Source organism: Ahaetulla prasina, chromosome 2, assembly GCF_028640845.1.
Source record: "Ahaetulla prasina isolate Xishuangbanna chromosome 2, ASM2864084v1, whole genome shotgun sequence".
Lineage (NCBI taxonomy): Eukaryota > Metazoa > Chordata > Lepidosauria > Squamata > Colubridae > Ahaetulla > Ahaetulla prasina.
This window is the reverse complement of record NC_080540.1, coordinates 1920799-1940202: the sequence shown is the minus strand read 5'-3', so window position 1 is coordinate 1940202 and position 19404 is coordinate 1920799. Positions and strand designations below refer to the sequence as shown.

Below are 19404 nucleotides of genomic sequence, written 5' to 3'. Positions count from 1 at the left end.
TCAGAGAAAGGGAGATTGGAGGAGAATTGTGGGGGGGGGGCGCAAAAGGAAGTCCACTTTCCCCTCCGGGGCTGGCATGAAACTCCCCCTAGAATGCAGCCCCCCAAGACTGAACTTATTCCCCCTTCCACTTTCTCCGCTTCTCTCTCTGCGGGGAACTATCTCCTGCATCGGGCGAAGTCAAGGGAGGCTCTGCCCGGAGACCGATGACGCTACTGAAAGCAGAATTCCCATTGGTCCTCCTGCTCCTTCTGAACACTCCCAATTCCGAAGTCCGAGGAAAACTCCTCCCCCCCAATCCAGACCCCCCGATTCCGCCTCTGGGGCTGGGAGCCTCCGCGTCTTTCTCCTCCCACATTGGGGGCGCTCGTGGGGCAGCATCCATGGCTTTCCCTGGGGTCCCCCTGATGCTGCTGGTGGGGGCGCTGGCCAGGATCCCCGGAAGCGAAGCGGGGAAGGAGACCCCCGGTAAGGAGGGGGCTGGGAGGGGGAGGAGGGGGTTGGGAAGGATCCTGGGAGGTGCGATAAAACTGATGCGTCTCCAGAGCCTCCAACAGCCTCGATCTCTGCGTGGTCTCCTCCCCCTTCTTCCCCACCTCCCCCCCCCGGGAGGACGGAGAGGGATCCCTTCCCCCCTTCTCCGATTGTAGCCGAGGTGGGGGTCGCAGCCTCTCTTTCCCCTCCCCGGTGCCTGCATGGGAGAGGGCTGCACGGAAAGAGGAAGGGGAGGAAAAGCGAAAGAGGGAAACTGAGGCATTTTCAGCCCTGAATCCCCAGAAGGAAAAAGAGGCATTTGAGCAAAAGTCTTTTTGCTTCTTCAGAAACTTCCCTTTTTCTTCTGAATCTCAGAATTGAGGCTTTGACGGTCAGGCAAGAGGGGGGCTTCCGTCCCTTCTGGGGGAGACCAAGAACCCCTCACCCTCCATAATTTCCCACTGCTCCATCGGGACCTGGAGGAGAACTGACAGAGGGGGATATTGGGGGTCTGAGTTGCTCCTCCGGAACTGGCTCCCCAAAACTCTCCCTTTTGTGGACTGGAGACCCTCCTTTTGAGAGGCTCTGCGGGGGCTGCAGGGAGTCTTTTTGGGGAGGGGGAGGGGGAGAGGAAACAGGGGTGAGCCAGAGGTGGGTTTCAGCAGGTTCTTGGCAGTTCTGGAGAACCGGTAGCGGAAATTTTGAGTAGTTCGGAGAACCGGTAAATGCCAACTTTGAATGGCCCCGCCCCCATCTATTCTCTGCCTTCCGAGTCCCAGCTAATGGGGTGGGAATGGGGATTTTGCAGTATCCTTCCCCTGCCACACCCACCAAGCCACGCCCATAGAACCGGTAGTAAAAAAAATTGAACCCTCCCCACTTGCTGTGATCGCCGAGAATCCTCCAAAGGGAGGGAGTTGGGCTGAAGATTCGGGGGGAGAAGAAAAGTTGGGGTGACTCAGGGACGGTGGAAGGTTGAAGGGCTGGGAGACCCCGGGAGAGTCAGTCTAGATGTCCTCATTGTGCCCCCTCCCCATATTCCCCGCCCCCCAAAGGAAGAGAGAGTGGGTGGTGTGGTTATTATTAGCTTCCCTCCAGTCTAGAAAGTTCCCTCAGCCCCTCCCCCATAGTTCCTGCCTCTTTCGATCCAGCTTTCCCTGCAGAGAGTAGATCGCTTCGACCAGTTGAGTCTCTGGGCTTCTGCCTCCCTTTTCTTTCCTCCCCCTCTTTCTTTCCTCCTTCCCCCTCCTTCTTTCCTAGACCCTCCAGCAAGTCTGCCTTCCTCTCTGGGACTAAGAAGAGTCCCTCCTCCAGGGGGCATCTTCCTACAGGCTTTCAGGGAAGGTCCCCCGCCACCCCCCCTTCGCGCGTAGATCCTCCCTCCTCTAGTGACGGCTGGGAATGATGGGCCCTGGAGTCCCTCCTGGCGCCCTTCCTCCTCCTCCTCCCCGCAGCCCATTTCTTGTACCAGGCGAAGTCCGAGTGCCGCTTCCTCAACGGGACGCAGCGGGTGAGATACCTGGGCAGGTGGTTCTACGACCGGCAGGAGTTTGTCCGCTTCGACAGCGACCTCAGGAAGTACGTGGCCGTCACGGAGTTTGGGAAGGTGGCTGCGGACGCTTCGAACAGAAATAAGGTCTACTTGCAGATCGCGAAGGCCCAAGTGGATTACTTCTGCCGGTACAACTACGAGGTGTACAGCTACCAGGCGCACAAGGCGGAGGAGCGCCTGATTGGCCGGAGAGGTGAGTCGGGGGGGTGGTTTTGAAGGGGATCCCGAGACCCCCTTTTCCTTCCCTTGATTGATGAAGATTCTCCCGGATGAAGATTTCCTCCTTGTTTATTCTCCTCCCTCAAATTCTTCTTCCGACCATCATTCCCGTCCCTCGTCCTTTTCCTCCCAAGGCCCCCCTCCCATCTCCTTCTGCCCGGAATCTGGGATCCCATGATAGGATCCCTCCAAGGGATCCACTTTCTTCATTCACCAACTTTAAAAGCTCCCAGAGGGATCCTGGGCGGCACCACAGAAAAAACATCAAACCACAAAAATGGCCCATAGGCAATTAAAGATTTCAAAGGCAAAGATGATTGAAAATGTGAGGTTCACTTATTAATATGTCTAAGCTCATAGCTGCCAATCAAGAGAGTTAAACAGAGGCTTGAGTAAAATAGCATTTTAATCCTGATCAGGCTCAAAATGGTTAGTCGTTCCAAACACATAGATGATACTTTTCGCGGCGAACTGAAAACATATCTGTTTGTTCGTGCGGGGCTTTCTTAAATTGTTTAGTTTTAAATTCTAAATTTCTCTCTGGTTTTAATTGGGGTTTTTAGATTCTTAATTATTTTAATTTCGGCCACACTGTATAATAAGTTTTTTTAATTTTATTTTTATTTGTATATTGTTTCTTTTTATTCTGGCTGTACACCGCCCTGAGTCCTTCGAGAGAAGGGCGGTTTATAAATCTAATAAAATAAATAATAATAATAATAATACATACACGCAAGGAAGGAACTACCAAAGTCATGAGAGAAAGCAATGTCCTCTTATACCCAAAAGGAGGTCTTTGAAGTATCTTTAGGGATGTCATAAACCATCAACTGGCATCTGCATATCCTGGAATCTGGTTTGTGTATCCCATAGTAAAGGTCAGTGATATAATCTAAGTCTAAATTTGCCTTCCTCTGTAGTGTTATCTTTTCCTTCTTTTTTGTCTTTCTAAATAGCCACTTGGTCCCCTATTAGCACTACAAAGGTGTGTAGATTGCTCCTGCTAGTTGAGATACCTGACAATTTCTTGTGGGAAACAGAGTGGCATTTTATGGAGGTTTTTAGATCTTAATGTAGGTTAATGCAGGAAGGATGTACTTTTACAGTAGTAAGTATGTTCTTCATGAGAAAGGAAATGCAGGTATACAAAGACATCAGTATATACGTTGCAGGAAACCCTTCAAAACATTAATTAAAAGATCAATTAATTAACTAAAACATTAATTAAAAGGGGGATTCAGGGCTCTGACCAGCCCCACAGCCTCCTCCTCCTCTGGGCCCCCCAAGCAAAGCCCCAGAGCCCCATTTGGACCCCTTTCCGGAAGGCCAGTAAGGGAGGGGCTCCCTCCCCCTCTGGGGCCTTTGGGAGTTTAGGATTTAAAAACTGAATATTCAAAGGGAATCAGTGAAAGCGAATGGTGGTCTCCTTTCTCTGCAGGTTTTAGTTCTTTTTACTCTTTTATCTGAGTCATTTCCACTCCGGCATCTTTTAAATCCAATAAGTAACTAAGTAATATATATATATTACTTAGTTATATAGGTCTTTGGTTATTCTTATTTGGTTATTACTTAGTTATATATATAAACCTACGAAAACATATATATATATATATATATATTTGTTTTCTGAATAGTGCTAATAGTGCAAATAGTGCTCCTAGAAGCACGAAGCTGAAAACACCAGCCTGAAGATGATTTATTTATTTATTTATTTATTTTAATTAATGAGACTTTGACTTTGACTTTGTCAAAATGTCGCCAAGACACTTCCAATTAGTCTCACTCATCGTCTTCAGGCTGGTGTCTTCGGCTTCGTGCTTCTCGAGCAAAGAGTGGTCGGAGCTGCTGTCTCTCTATAAATACTGGTGGGGAGGTGGGAAGTGTTGCTATGAGTGGATTGGTTGGCTCTGTGGTTACATCCTGATTGGTAGATGGAGTGGGTGTTTGCAGATTGGTCAGCTGTTTCGTAGCATCCTGTGTGGGTGTGGTCCTGGTCTTTTGTTCCTGAGTTTTGGTGTTGTGGCCTCTGAAGTTCTGTGATGTGATGTCTTGAGCAGATGGTTGTGATGCAGCATCCCAGGCTCTGGTTTCGCTCCGAGTCCGAGGTCCTGTCATGTGTTCCTGGTGTGTGTCAGCCTGCTTTGTGTGGGGATCGGAGTGGGGCGCAGCAGCCAGTGGTGTCAGCATGGTCTGGCTTCTGGATGGTGGTTGTGTTTCGTCTGTGGGATGGGTTTCGGTTTGAATCTGGTGAGGATGATTGGTGGTGGTGTTGTGTGTTTTCCTTGGCTCTGGGGACAATTTTCGTGGCTGGGACTCGTTGGTTGACCAAGGCTGGTTTCCAGATGTTTGGTAGCTGGGAGGTGTCATCCCGTTTGTTCATATTGTGGGGGTGTTTCTCAATTTCAGTGGCTTCCATAATTATTCTCTTGTTATAGTGTTCAGTTTTGGAGATTAATTTGGTTCCTTCAAAATCAATTTCGTGTCCTGTGGTTTTAAGGTGCTGGAAAAGGGAGGAGGTTTTTTCTTCTTTTCTGACTGCGTTTTTGTGTTCTGCAATGCGTGCATTTATTCTCCTATTAGTTTGTCCAATGTATGTGGCTGGGCAGATTTTGCATGGTATTTCATAGACTCCTTGGTTTTCTAGATGGATCTTGTCTTTGGGGTTTTTTAAGATGTTGGCTATTTTTTGGTCTGTGCAGAAGGCTGTCTTGATGTTGTGTTTGTGGAGAATTTTGCTGACTTTATCTGTGGTGCCTTTGATGTACGGGAGGAGGACGATGCCGTTGTCTTAGTTCTTGGGCGGTGTCTCCCTTTGGATTAGGCTGGTAATTTGGATTAGGCTGGTAACCCGGAGAGGTTCCTGACGGAGCTTGGGCCGTTTCCTGAGGATCTTACCCACGGCACGACTGAAGAACTAGTTGCGGCTTGGGAACGGGCCGCGGCTGGGGCTTTGGACCGTGTCGTGCCTTTGCGGCCTCTGACCCGGCGTAGATCTCAATTGGCTCCCTGGTTCTCCGGGGAGCTGAGAGAGATGAAACGCCGGAGAAGACGCCTAGAGAGTGTTTGGAGGTCCAGTCGTTCCGAGGCTGATCGGACACTAGTGAGGTCCTTTACTAGGACCTACCTAGTGGCAATGAGGGAGGCGAAACGTTCCTACGTTTCCACCCTCATTGCATCGGCAGATAACCGCCCGGCCGCCCTGTTTCGAGTGACCCGTTCCCTCCTTCAACAGGAGGGACGGGATGACCCCCTGCAGGGACGAGCCGAGGAGTTTAACGGTTATCTATACGATAAAATCGTTCAGCTTCGTGATGGCTTGGATCATGATTGCGATGATTCAGCCGAGGTGGCAGAGACTCGTCTTGTTGAGGTTATTTGGGATGAGTTTGATTCTGTGGCTCTCGAGGACGTGGACAGGTTGCTGGGGAGGTTGCATGCAACTACGTGTTTACTGGACCCGTGCCCTTCCTGGTTAGTACTGGCTGCTCAGGAAGTGACACGAGGCTGGCTCCAGGGGATTATAAATGCTTCTTTGGTTGAAGGGGCTTTCCCCACCGCCTTGAAGGAGGCGGTGGTGAGACCTCTCCTGAAGAAGCCTTCCCTGGACCCAGCTATTTTAGGTAATTATCGTCCAGTCTCCAACCTTCGCTTTTTAGTGAAGGTTGTAGAGAGTGTGGTTGCATGGCAGCTTCCCCGGCACCTGGAGGAAGCTGTCTATCTAGACCCGTTCCAGTCCGGCTTCCGACCCGGTTACAGCACGGAGACGGCTTTGGTGGATGACCTCTGGAGGGCCAGGGACAGGGGTTATTCCTCTGCCTTGGTCCTATTAGACCTCTCAGCGGCTTTTGATACCATCGACCATGGTATCTTGCTGCGCCGGTTGGAGGGGTTGGGAGTGGGAGGCACCGTTTATCGGTGGTTCTCCTCCTATCTCTCCGACCGGTCGCAGACGGTGTTGACAGGGGGGCAGAGGTCGTCCTCGAGGTGCCTCACTTGTGGGGTACCTCAGGGGTCGATTCTCTCGCCTACCCTGTTCAACATCTACATGAAGCCGCTGGGTGAGGTCATCAGTGGTTTCGGGGTGAGTTATCATCTGTACGCTGATGATACTCAGCTGTACTTTTCCACCCCGGACCACCCCAACGAAGCGGTCGAAGTGCTGTCCCGGTGCCTGGAAGCCGTACGGGTCTGGATGGGGAGAAACAGACTCAAGCTCAATCCCTCCAAGATGGAGTGGCTGTGGATGCCGGCACCCCGGTACAGTCAGCTGCTCCTGCAGCTGACTGTTGGGGGCGAGTTAGTGGCCCCAAAGGAGGTGGTTCGCAACTTGGGCGTCCTCCTGGATGGTCGGCTGTCCTTTGATGAACATCTGGCGGCCGTCACCAGGAGGGCCTTTTACCAAGTTCGCTTGGTTCGCCAGTTGCGTCCCTTCCTTGACCGGGATGCCTTATGCACAGTCACTCACGCTCTGGTTACGTCTCGGCTGGATTATTGCAATGCTCTCTACATGGGGCTGCCCTTGAGGTGCACCCGGAGGCTGCAGTTAGTCCAGAATGCAGCTGCGCGAGTGGTAACGGGAGCCGCTCGTGGCTCCACGTAACACCACTGCTCCGTAGTCTGCACTGGCTTCCTGTAGTCTTTCGGGTGCGCTTCAAGATCCTGGTTACCACCTTTAAAGCGCTCCATGGCTTAGGACCCGGGTACTTACGAGACCGCCTGCTGTTACCTTATGCCTCCCATCGACCCATACGCTCTCACAGAGAGGGCCTTCTCAGGGTGCCGTCCGCCAAACAATGTCGGCTGGCGGCCCCCAGGAGTAGGGCCTTCTCTGTGGGAGCACCAACACTCTGGAACGAACTCCCCCCTGGCTTACGTCAAGTGCCTGATCTTCGGACCTTTCGTCGTGAGCTTAAAACATATTTATTCATTCAAGCAGGACTGGCATAAATAGTTGATTTTAAATTGGGGTTTTAATAATATTTTAAATTTTTAAATGTTTTAAATTATCGGCCGTATAGGAATAGTTCATTTTAAATTCTTTTAATTGTAAATATTCTGTGTTTTTATTTTGGCTGTACACCGCCCTGAGTCCTTCGGGAGAAGGGCGGTATAGAAATTTAATAAAATAAATAAATAAATAAATAAATAAAATTGTGTTTCTTTGGTATCCGTTGGAGATTAATACGTTTGTGAGAGTGTGTAATTCAGTTTTCAGATGGTCTTTGTCGGATAGGCGTTTGGTCCTGGAGATGAGAGTCTTGGCTACGGAGCTGATCTGTGCAGGGTGGTGATGTGATTGTGCATTTAAGTAGCAGTTGGTGTGTGTTTTTTTCTGGTAGATGGTGTGTCCTAGGGAGCCATTGGGTTTTTTGTAGATTAGGATGTCCAGAAAGGGAAGTTGGTTGTTAGCTTCTATTTCCATAGTGAATTGTATTTTGGGGTGTAGGCTGTAGACATGTGTGAGGAAGTTGTCCAGTTTCTCCTTTCCATGTGGCCAAATTACGAAAGTGTCATCTACATATCTAAGCCAGAGTTTGGGTTTGAGTTCAGATTTATCTAAAGCGTTGGTTTCAAAGTATTCCATGTATAGGTTTGCGATGACAGGTGAGAGGGATGATCCCATGGGTGCTACTTCTATCTGTTTGTATCTTTGTCCATTGTGGATGACGTATGTGTTGGTTAGGCAGTGGTTGATTAGATCTAGAATGTGTTTGGGAGGGTTGTATTTGTTTTGGATAGCTGTCAAGGCTTCTTTAATAGGCACTTTGGTGAAGAGGGATATGACATCAAAGCTCACGAGTAGGTCGCTGGGTTGTAGGCTTTGTTTCTTTATTGTTTCTATGAAGTGGAATGAGTTTTGTACGTGTGAGGTGATGGATTCTGCATAGGGCTGAAGTTGTTTGGCAAGGAATTTGGCGAGGTTTTGTAGAGGTGAGCCTATGGAGCTGACTATGGGTCTGAGTGGGGTTCCTTCTTTGTGTATCTTGGGGAGGCCATAAAGCTTGGGGCATCTGGATGATTTCTCTCTGGGGATGATTCTTTGCTGGATCTCTTCACTGATGGGGGAGGCTTTTCTTTTGGATTTGGTGGTTTTTTCCAGGTAGGTGGTGGGGTCCATGTTTAGAGGTTTGTAAGCGGGGTCTTGGAGTAGGTTGGTTAGTTTGGATTGGTAGTCAGATATGTTCACCACCACTGTGGCGTTGCCTTTGTCTGCTGGGAGAATGATTATATTATTGTCTTTCCTCAAGTCGGTGAGTGCTGTTTGTTCTTCTTTGTGTAAGTTGCTTCTGGGTGGGTTGCTGGAGCAGAGGACATTGGTGACTTCAAGTCTGATTTTATTGGCTTCATCTGGGTTGATTTTGGTTAGGCTAGCTTCAACTCCGCATATGATGATTTCAGTGGGGATGCGTTTGGGGGCGACTGCAAAATTGAATCCTTTGGAGAGAACATTGGTTTCTGCTATGGTGAGGGTCCTGTCTGATACGTTGTGTATTGTTTGTGTCATGAGTTGCTGTGGAGGGGGGCTGGGCTTCTGGCGTTTTTCTAGTCTGTGGAGTTTGTTGGTGTGTGTGTTCGTCTTGTGGGAGGTTTCTGTTTTGGCTCTCCAGATGACTAGTTGTTTAGATTTGTCCCAGAGGGCTGGGTGGATTTTGTTGCTGAGTGTGAGGTGCAGAGTGAGTAGGTCCTTGTTGGTTTGGTCTAGTAGGAATCTTTTTCTGTGGAGTTTGTTTCTGATCAGGGCTAATCCTGTTCTTTTCAGGATCCTTTCGGTGGCTGGGGTTTTGGAATGGAATTTTAGTTGGAAGGATGTGGGACAAGACAAGAGAAGAACGTGATCCCCCCCATATATATATATATAGGTCTTGGCATTTTCGGGTCTTTTCCCGTGTAAGGTTGAGAGTATCTTGGCGATGTTTGAGTGAGACATCGAGTTCTCACTCATCGTCTTCAGGCTGGTGTCTTCGAGGTCTCACTCATCCTCTTCAGGCTGGTGTCTTCGGCTTCGTGCTTCTTGAGCAAAGCGTGGTCGGAGCTGCCGTCTCTCTATAAATACTGGTGGGGAGGTGGGGAGTGTCGCTGTGAGCAGGTTGGTTGGCTGTGTGGTTGCATCTTGATTGGTAGATGGAGTGGGTGTTTGCAGATTGGTTGAGGTGGGGAAACTTCGCCAAGACACTTCCAATTTTACGTGGGAGAAAACCTGAATAACCAAAGACCTATCTACAAACACCTGCAAAAACCTCATGGAAAATGGAAAAAATGAAATAAATAATAAAATTCTGTCTTCCTTCCTGAGGAGGCTCCTGATTTGGGGGGCAGAATCCAAAAACTCCCACAAACCTGAAAACTGAATTTGGGGTCATAAGAAAGAAATCCGGCCTCCATTCTGCCATGAAGCCTCAGACTGTTTCATTCTCTCTTCCAGATTCCTTGCAAATTGCTTAGGTTTGTTTGTGTAATTTACATTCTCTGTGGAATAATAATTTTATTTATTTCTATCAACTGATGGGGTTTCAGAGGCCAAACATTGTGCAAATCAAAGATTTCAGCTGCACTTTTTGCCATTCGGCCTTTCCAGGGAAATTTTACTCCTTTGATAAAAACAGAAAAATCTTTAAAGCTTCATCACTTAAGAATTGCTAAAGTCTGAGGTTCCATTGGGAGCCCAGGAGCTTCTCCAGAAATAATCAGTTGCCACAGAATGAAATAAGATGTTTCTCCCTTAAGAGAAAAAAACAGCCCCATCCTAAGAGAGAAAGACTTTTATGGGGAGATCCTGAGCTTTTGCTTCTTCCTTAAATTATTGACTATTTCAGGGGAACCGACAGAGATTTTGTTCTCCCCATATTCATTCTGGAGGCAAAACTCATTTTCACTCCTAAATTCTTCCCAGCAAAGCTAGGAGGATGATGTACGATATTAGAATTTAGTAAATAAATAAATGATCTTCTCTCAAATTTGAGAAATAGTTTGAAATATTTTTACCACCAAAGAGGATATTTCCCTGGAGATAATACTCCCCTGATTGATAATATTCAACAATGAATTATTTCTTACTATCAATTCAACATTCTTCTTGTCTGGCATATTTGAAATAATTCTCATTTAACATGGAGATTTCCTCACTTCTACCTACTAATTTATCTGATGATGTTACTTTAGTTAGTCTCTTTGGGGGAATTTTCTCTTCGTTTTTCTTTGACTTCTGAGCTACTTTTCCCTCCGGAGAGATCCGGATGTCTCCTTCCCCCGAGAGCCCAAAGCTTTTCTCTGGCCACCAAGAGAGGCTCTCAACCTTTCCTCAACTCTCCCCAGAATTAATTCAGCCTCCATTTCTCTGGGAAAATCATATCTGAGTCTTGTTTCTTGTTCAATGAACCCCAACAAAGGAGGATCAACATCCCATCTTTCACTAATATTTTTATCCAGAATCCAAAATGAGCATCTGTTCTATAGATGAGTGATCAAAAATGAAAAGTAGATCTGTGTCATATTTTACTCCATTAGGCATCAAGCTTGATACCCAAAATAAATCTTGAATGACATGATGTGGGGCAGATAAAATGTACTTTCTACTCCTGCTGTTTTAAATCAAGAGGTCTCCATTTGTCTCTTAAATTGGATTCCTGGATGGGCAGAGGGAGAAATTTGTGCCCCTCGGGAGGTATTTTAAATATATATATATATATATCTTTTTCCGGTCCACTTAAAATCTCCAGCAACTCCCATCTGGCCAAATTGGAACCCCAAAATCTTCAAATTGCAGTGTTGTAAATAATGAGGTTTAGGCTATAAAAATAAAAATGTAAAAATACCAAATTGCAGCTTTTGAATTTCCACTGATTTAAAATCTGATCCTTCCATTTTCTTGCTAAAAGACTTTTTTTCTCATTCCAAATTTGCATTTCTTGTTAAAAAGAAAGTGACGACTTTCAGTTTGTAAAGGAATTGCCTTCTTTTAGCAATTACACAAAGGCCTTTAATGTCCCAAGATGCAAATGGGCTTAGCCTGAAAAAAGACAACAACCCACCCCTCAAAGGTTGCTATTTGTCTGCATGGAAACCTGACCAGATCCCAGGTTGGAATTACAAATAACCATTTAAACATTGGTTGTTCTTAAGCATCATAGAATTTACTGTTAATAAGAAAATCCCTCAACAGAAACAAAATGGTTAGCAAAGGAGTCAAGAATTGGGATGGATCCATTGTTTATTTATTTATTTATTTATTTATTTATTAGATTTCTAGACCGCCCTTCTCCCGAAGGACTCAGGGCGGTGTACAGCCTTATTAAAACACATAGGTACACAATAAATTTAAAATACATTTAAAATGAAATATTTAATGTTAACTCTCTTGGGGTGCTCATTTATTTATTATTTATTTATTATTTAGATTTTTATACCGCCCTTCTCCCGAAGGACTCAGGGTGGTGTACAGCCAGATTAAAACAATACAATATAATATTTTACAACAACAAATTAAAATAACATATTCTATAATGGCCGAAAAATTTAAAAACCGTCAAATTTGACCCAATAAAACAGAATACCCAATTTAAAATTATTAAAATCCAAAAAATTCAAAATTTAAAAATTAAGAATTAAGCCAGTCCCGCTTGGATGAACAAGTACGTTTTCAATTCACGGCGAAAGGTCCGAAGGTCAGGTAATTGACGCAAACCAGGGGGAAGTTCGTTCCAGAGGGTAGGTGCTCCTACAGAGAAGGCCCTTCCCCTGGGGGCCGCCAGCTGGCATTGCTTGGCGGACGGCACCCTGAGAAGACCCTCTCTGTGTGAGCGTACGGGTCAGTGGGAGGCATAGGGTAACAGCAGGCGGTCCCGTAAGTACCCGGGCCCTAAGCCATGGAGCGCTTTAAAAATGGTAACCAACACTTTGAAGCGCACCCGAAAGACCACAGGTAGCTGTGCAGGAGCGGTGTTACCCGGGAGCAACGTGTGGCTCCCACAATCACCCATGCAGCTGCATTCTGGACTAACTGAAGCCTCCGAGTGCACTTCGGGGTAGCCCCATGAAAGAGAGCATTGCAATAATCCAGACGAGAAGTGACTAGGGCGTGGGTGAACGTGCATAAGGCATCCCGGTCAAGGAAGACTAATCCCCCCCCCATTAATCCATCCAAGAGTTTACAGAGGTTACAGACTAACAGAGTTGGAAGGGACCTTGTAGGTCATCTAGTCCAACCCCCCACCTAAGCACTACACCATTTCTGACAAATGGCAGTTGGAGCATTGGCTGAAGGAGGAGATCAAGAGGGATTCTCTCCAAGGTTCTGCTGTGATCCTGGGATCTGCCTGATCTCCTCAGCCTCCAACTGCCCCCACCTTCCCTTTCCCAAAGATCCCCTCTGGATCCATTCCACCAGTGGTGAAATCTGAACCGGTTTGCTGCTGGTTCGCTGGCTGCGCATGTCCGTTGTGCACCAATGTGAGAAATACAATAACGGTAAATCCCATAAAAAGCAACGAAAACCATGAACAAGTATAAAGCAGGTTTATTCCAAAAAGATATATATCAAAAAGCTTTTGCAAAAGGGTTCTCCACAAGGGAGAGAACATCCGACAGCTCCAAATACATGGTTTAAATACGTTTTCAGACAATCAACAGGGCAGTTAAAATGTCCCCACCTGTCATTGTTTTCCACACATTATATAACATTTCTGGCTTCTTCAGCACCATCTTCTTCCTCTGGAAAGTCCCCTAGAGATCATATTTCCCTCTTATATCATTTGCAGAACAATTAAATGGAATATGATTTTGCTTAGATCAGCCTGTCCTGCTCAACAGGTACAAACATCATTTTATGGCTGGTTTCCTCAGAACTTCCCCTTATTAAATGTCTTACACTGCTAAAATAGCTCAGGTTAACTCAGATTATAAGAAGAGTACAATATGGCGTTACTTCGGCTATCTGCTTTACAGGAATAATTCCAGGAATAATTGCATTTCTCACAACCAAGCGCGCACTCTGTGCACATGCACACTGTGCGTCAAGCACGTACTACGCACGCACGCGTAGTGTGCACAAAACGTGCCCTGTGTGTACATGTGCAGTGCGCACCAAAAGGAGGCTTGGGAAGGTAAGTAAAAGAGCGAAGGGGGGAATCAGCTGTACTGCGTGATTTAGCTTCGCTAGAAAGTAGGATTTCCTGCTTCCTAGCAAAGCTAAACCGTGCGGCACAGCTGATCATCAGAAATACTGTTTCGAACTGGTAGCTTCTTAGTTTTTATCACCTGAACTGGAGTGAACCGGTAGCGTTTCACCCCTGACTTAAAAGATATAATATTTTCAGGAGTAAAAGTGGATGTTGGCCTGAACTAACCAACTTGGTCTTCTGGTCTGGGCCCTCCAGTGTCTCTCCTGTGCCTCCTTCTCCTCCTTCCCTCCAGCCAAGCCCACCGTCACCATCTCCCCCACCAAGATGGACCCCACTTCCCCCAACACCATCCTCCTCTGCACCGCGACGGGCTTTTACCCCGTGGAGATCAAGATCCAGTGGTTGAAGAATGGGCAGCCGGAGAAGGAGGGTGTGGCCTTTGGGGAGGAGCTCCAGAACGGAGACTGGACCTACCAGCTCCAGGTGATGCTGGAGACCCAGCCCCAGTGGGGGGACCTCTACACTTGCAAGGTGGAGCATGCCAGCCTGGAGGCTCCCATCACCGTCCAGTGGGGTAAGCCCTTCCCCTCTCTCCCCTCCTGCTCTGGGGACCCCATCCTGCCCTGAGAAGGGGGAAAGACCCTCCCTGTGGGGGGAGCCAGAATGGACCCTCCTGGGAGAAGGTGGGCCTGATCCTCCTGCTCAGGTGAGGCTTCTTCTCCTTTCCCAGAGCCCCGTTCCTCCAGCTCTGCCAGGAGCAAACTCTGGACGGGGATCATGGGGGCCGTGATAGGAGTGGCCTTCCTGGCTGTGGGGCTCTTCTCCTACCTGAAGAGCAAGAAAGGTGAGTCTGGGGGGGCTGGAGGAGAGGTTGTGGGGAGGGGGACCCCCTGAGTCCTCCAGCCCATGGAGGTTTCTGATTGGTTCTTTTTCTTCTTCCAGCAACTCCCATCCAACCACCTGCAGGTGAGTTTCTCCTCTTCCTTCCTCATCTCAGCCCTTCCTACAAGTTATAGATGTTTTAATTGTTCCTTTTCTTACAAAGAAACTGAACAATATCTGCTTGCTGTAGATATAGCAAATTTTTGGATTTTTGGAATTTGGGCAGGTTTTCCTTACAGAGATCTGAAAAAGGATTGCAATCAAAAACAAAAGCACACAGAAACGCTAAAATCTTCTCCAGAATTTTTCCAAGTTTTGGGAAATTGCAGAAGGGAAGGGAAGGAAGGGGCCATTCCTTCCCATTCCTCCCTTGGGGAGGGAGCACCTCAGGTTCACATCCCTCCACCCATTTTGTAAGCCACCCACCCATTCTGTTAGGTTCACTGTGGAGGGGGGTTCCTGAGGGTATTCAGGCATGGGGAAAAATTCCACCCCTGTGGCTATTTTAAAAGGGGGGAGTCCCATGTGATTATGCACTGCGGTATTGTAGGCCATTTCAGCAAATGGCAGGAGATCTGCCCAGCTAAATTGCTGATAGTTAGCATAACATCTCAGGCAGAGGTGGGTTTCAGCAGGTTCTGACCAGTTCTGGAGATCCAGTAGCGGAAATTTTGAGTAGTTCAGAGAACCGTAAATACCACCTCTGACTGGCCCCGCCCCCATCTATTCTCTGCCTCCCGAGTCCCAGCTGATCAGGAAAAAATGAGGATTTTGCAATTACCTTCCCCTGCCACGCCCACCAAGCCACGCCCACCAAGCCTTGCCATGCCCACCAAGCCACACCCACAGGACTGGTAGTAAAAAAATTTGAAACCCACCACTGATCTCAGGTATTGTTCTATCACTGTGTTATCTCGTTCTGTAGCTCCGTCCGTACTCGGATGGGAGGTGGAGCTAAGTCCTTGAGATTACCCTATCGTCTTAATGAATTCCCTCCAAAACTTCACCGTGAACTGGACCCTCCCTCCCTCCAGTCTGAGATGATCCTTCTTGGCACCCCATGCAGACTCGTTTGGGTTCATTAGTTGGAACCTTGAGAGGCTGTTCTTCCTGATCCCCCTTTTCCTTTGGGGAATTCACACAACTTCTGGCCAAGTAACCCCAGGCTCCCCCCTTTGCTGCCACCCCCATTGTAGCCCCATCTTCTCTGTTCATATGAAGCATCCTAGCCTATTCCTCCCTTGAAATGGGCAGATTCTCCCTCTATCTGTCCCTGCCTATCAACCTCCCCCCTGCAGTGTGGGCCTGCCTTGGGGGTGGGGCTGAAAAGGAAGAAAAATATATTATTTACACTAAGAGTTTCTGTTTATATTCTAATTTTCTTCCCCATCTCTTTTTCTTCAGCACTCATGAATTAATTCTGCTCTCCGATGCAAAAGGATATTTTTTTCTTTAGTAGCTGATGACTCTTTGTCCCGTTTGCAACCTGTTAAAAATGGAGGCTGAAGGTGGCAAGTTGGGGAGAGGAGGAGAATGGCACCTGGACCTTCTCCTGCTGAGACCCCCCCCAAACTTCCTTTCAGGGCCTCCCTTTCTTGGGAAGGGAGGGTTGGAGACCATCTAGACTGTCCCCAGGGATACTCGGCTGACCTGTAACTCTAGTCCCCTCATCTCTCCTGGCTTTGAACCCACAGCAGCTTCATCTCCATCACTCTTCCTCCAAATCACTTCCCTTTGCTTTGCTATTAAAGAATAAACTTCTGATGTAAGAAACCCTGGAATCCTTCCTTCCTCTTCCACCTCTTCCTCTTTGCTGCCCCCACAGGAGGCTCTTCCCTCTGCTGCCTCCGGATTGACCATCCCGAGTACTTTGGGTCCAAAGCCAGAACTGGTTCAGGAGGAGGGTGGGCAGATCCAGGGAGGGGAAGGGGCTCAACCCCCCTCCTGCTTGAAGGCCCCATTGCTCTGCTTCCCCTCAAGCCCCCTTTTGAGGAGCAGAATGCCAGCAGACCCCGTCCTCCCCAGGCACTTGTGGGGAGCCACTGGGGGGCATCTGAGACTCCCCCTACATTCACCCAGCCCTTTCAGCCATTTCTGTCCTTCACAGCTGGAGGGTCCTGCCCCATTTTGGCACCCAACGCCTCCCTCCCTCTTTGGGGCTCAGATTCTAATGGTATTTGGGGTCTCCTGCTTGATGGTATAAATGATGAAGGGTCTCCCCTACTCGAGCAGGGGGTTGAACTAAATGACCTCTGAGAAATCTACCTTAAGCCATTCGTGGAGTAGAAGACATTTGTCACGGAGGGGAAGAAGGAGGGGTTCCGTGGGGCAGCCCTGAAGGGAGGACCCCTCCCTTCTTCCCAGCATCCCTAGATGCCCCTAAGTAGCCCTCCAATTGAGCCTCGCCCCCTCCAGAGGTCATCCAGACTGACTCTACAGGACTCCACAGGCCTCGATCTCTTAAGGGCAGAATTTCCCCTTCCCCTTCCTCATCTGGGGTCGTGGGGTCATCATATGAAGAATCTGTCAGTGTGTGATTGTAGGATTTGTCTCAAACACGGAGAAGATTTGGGCTCCTGTCGACAATACCTGCCCTTGGAAGATAGTTTGGGGGCAGCTGGAGAAGGGACAACACCAAATGTATCAATGAAACCAGATTTCCTTAACAAAGAAAAGGCATTGTTGGTGGTAGATGCTGGAACGTATTTAAAGAGGCTGCAAGGAGCGGACAATACACTGATGTGAATGAATACGCTCTCTATCTCTAATTTCTATAGCCACCCATCTCACAACAAGTGACTCTAAGTCACATACAACAAAGCTAAAAACAGATATTTACATGAAAGTATTAAACATTTAAAGCAATAAAAATATTTTAAAAAGAAAGAATATTAGGTAACTATTTACATTTTTCAGTGCCATTGTTTATATCAGGGGTGTCCAAAGTTTTTTGAGTGAGGGCCAAATACAGAAAAATAAGCAAAGGCCAGATTATTAAATTTTTGTACCAGTTCTGTGGGCGTGGCTTATTTTGGGGTGTGGCTTGGTGGTCATGTGACTGGTGGGCGTGGCTAACTCCTCATGTGACTGAGTGGATATGGCTATGGGCATAGAAACCTAAATACATAGAGACCTAAATACTGACAGCGGCTACCAGTAATCCTCGGCTTGCAACCACTCATTTAGCGACCAATACAACAGCACTGAAAAAGTGACTTACCACCAGTCTTTGCATTTATGACCTTCATTATCTGTTACATCAAAGTCAAGCTTTTGGCAACCAGCATGTATTTGATTTTCCCATCAGTCGAACTCTCTTCACTGAGAACAGTGGGAGGACTCCGGGAGGCCCAGGCGAGGGAGCTTCCTCGCAGCCACTCAGGTGTGCCAGCTCACCCAGGCCAGAAAGGCCTAACTAGGGGCAGTGGGCTACTCCTGAGCGCCAGTGGCGCTGTGAGCGGCAGGCGCGGTGGAGGCGGCGAGCTCGGGCGTCACGGGGGCAGGGCTGCGGCTGAGAAAGAAACTCTGTGTGTGTGTGTCTGGGGATGGCAGAGAGAACTCAGAGAAAAGTGCAATATTTGTGGGGGGGAGAAGCATGAAAGGAGCCCAGAGGTTCTGCCTGGGTCAGGGGAGGGATGGATGCCCCACAGAGGCTGCCTGGATCTGGAGATACTTTGTGCGGCCGGCTGTGTCCAGATACACAACTGTGGGGCAGATTCGGACTCTGCCGCATCCTTCAGCTGCAGGGGGGATCTGGCCTCCTCCAGGCGCTCAGAGAAAGGGAGATTGGAGGAGAATCATTGGGGGCGCAAAGAAAGTCCACTTTCCTCCGGAGCTGGCATGAAACGCCCCTAGAATGCAGCCCCCAAGACTGAACTTATTCCCCTCCCACTTTCTCCGCTTCTCTCTCTGCGGGGAACTATCTCCTCCATCAGAGCCTCCCCCAGAAGCAGGGAGGGTCTCCACACAAGGGGTCCCAAGGGGGAGAATTTGGGTCCTTCGACCACTTCCCGTGGGCCAGAGGACCTTGTGGCTGCCCCACCTGGAGGCTCAGCCATGGGGCGGAGGAGGAGGAGGAGAGTCCCTGAGCTGCCCTGATGAAGGTTCGGGGCTTGTTGCCTGCTGGATCCTGGCCAGTTCCTCAGTTCCGCTTCGGAGGAGCCCAGAGGTTCTGCCTGGGTCAGGGAGGATGGATGCCCACAGAGGCTGCCTGGATCTGGGGATACTTTGTGCGACTGGCTGTGTCCAGATACACAACTGTGGGGCAGATTCGGACTCTGCCGCATCCTTCAGCTGCAGGGGGGATCTGGCCTCCTCCAGGCGCTCAGAGAAAAGGAAGGAAAAGCGAAAGTGAAAGAGGAAACTGAGGCATTTTCAGCCCTGAATCCCGGAAGCGAAGGGAAGGAGACCCCAGGTAAGGAGGGGCTGGGAGGGGAGGAAGGACCCCGGAGGGAGGAAGGACCCCGGAGGAGGAGAGTCCCTGAGCTGCCCTGATGAAGATTCGAGGCTTGTTGCCTGCTGGATCCTGGCCAGTTCCTCAGTTGCACTTCGGAGGAGCCCAACGCTTCAGGCTGGGGAAGCGAAGCCCAAGCGCCTCTGCAGCTGTTGGGGGCTGGAGAAAGAAACTCTGTGTGTGTGTCTGGGGATGGAAGAGACCTCAGAGAAAAGGAAAATATTTGTGGGGAGAAGCATGAAAGGAGCCCAGAGGTTCTGCCTGGGTCAGGGAGGATGGATGCCCACAGAGGCTGCCTGGATCTGGGGATACTTTGTGCGACTGGCTGTGTCCAGATACACAACTGTGGGGCAGATTCGGACTCTGCCGCATCCTTCAGCTGCAGGGGGGATCTGGCCTCCTCAGGCGCTCAGAGAAAAGGACCAGAGAACTATCATCAGGTTGTTTGATGATGGTTACATGCTGTCAGGTTGGTGTGGATGCTTAGCCACCCATGGATAGACTTTCTTTGGGGAGACCCCTCCCCTCCCCCTCCTCCAGGTCTCCTGAACAGTGTTTCCCCCCCATTACTGCAACTGAGTCCCTCCCCCTCCATGCTGGTCCCCCTTTTCCTCTCTTTCCCTCCATCTTTCCTCCATCAGAGCCTCCCCCAGAGAGCAGGGAGGGTCTCCACACAAGGGGTCCCAAGGGGGAGAATTTGGGTCCTT

The 19404-nt window shown here is 48.7% G+C and overlaps 3 protein-coding genes across 6 annotated transcripts in view; all 3 read left to right on the top strand.

Moving 5' to 3' along the window:
• LOC131192675 (uncharacterized) overlaps positions 1–19404 on the top strand; it is a 371955-nt gene that overhangs the window by 69442 nt on the left and 283109 nt on the right. The gene's annotated exons all lie outside the window — the stretch shown is intronic.
• LOC131192814 (H-2 class II histocompatibility antigen, E-S beta chain-like) overlaps positions 1–19404 on the top strand; it is a 69694-nt gene that overhangs the window by 20319 nt on the left and 29971 nt on the right. The gene's annotated exons all lie outside the window — the stretch shown is intronic.
• On the top strand, positions 297–16118 carry LOC131192795 (H-2 class II histocompatibility antigen, E-S beta chain-like). Of its 4 annotated transcripts, none has more exons than XM_058172317.1 (6): positions 297–468; positions 1929–2219; positions 13618–13936; positions 14093–14206; positions 14305–14328; positions 15649–16118. In XM_058172317.1, exons 1-6 carry the CDS (start codon positions 384–386, stop codon positions 15698–15700), a joined length of 885 nt encoding a protein of 294 aa, XP_058028300.1. In that variant the 5' UTR covers positions 297–383; the 3' UTR covers positions 15701–16118. The 4 variants fall into 4 exon arrangements, with proteins under 4 accessions (XP_058028300.1, XP_058028302.1, XP_058028299.1 ...); XM_058172319.1 differs by having other exon boundaries at positions 13655–13936; positions 15649–16073; XM_058172316.1 differs by lacking the exon at positions 15649–16118 and adding an exon at positions 15170–15639.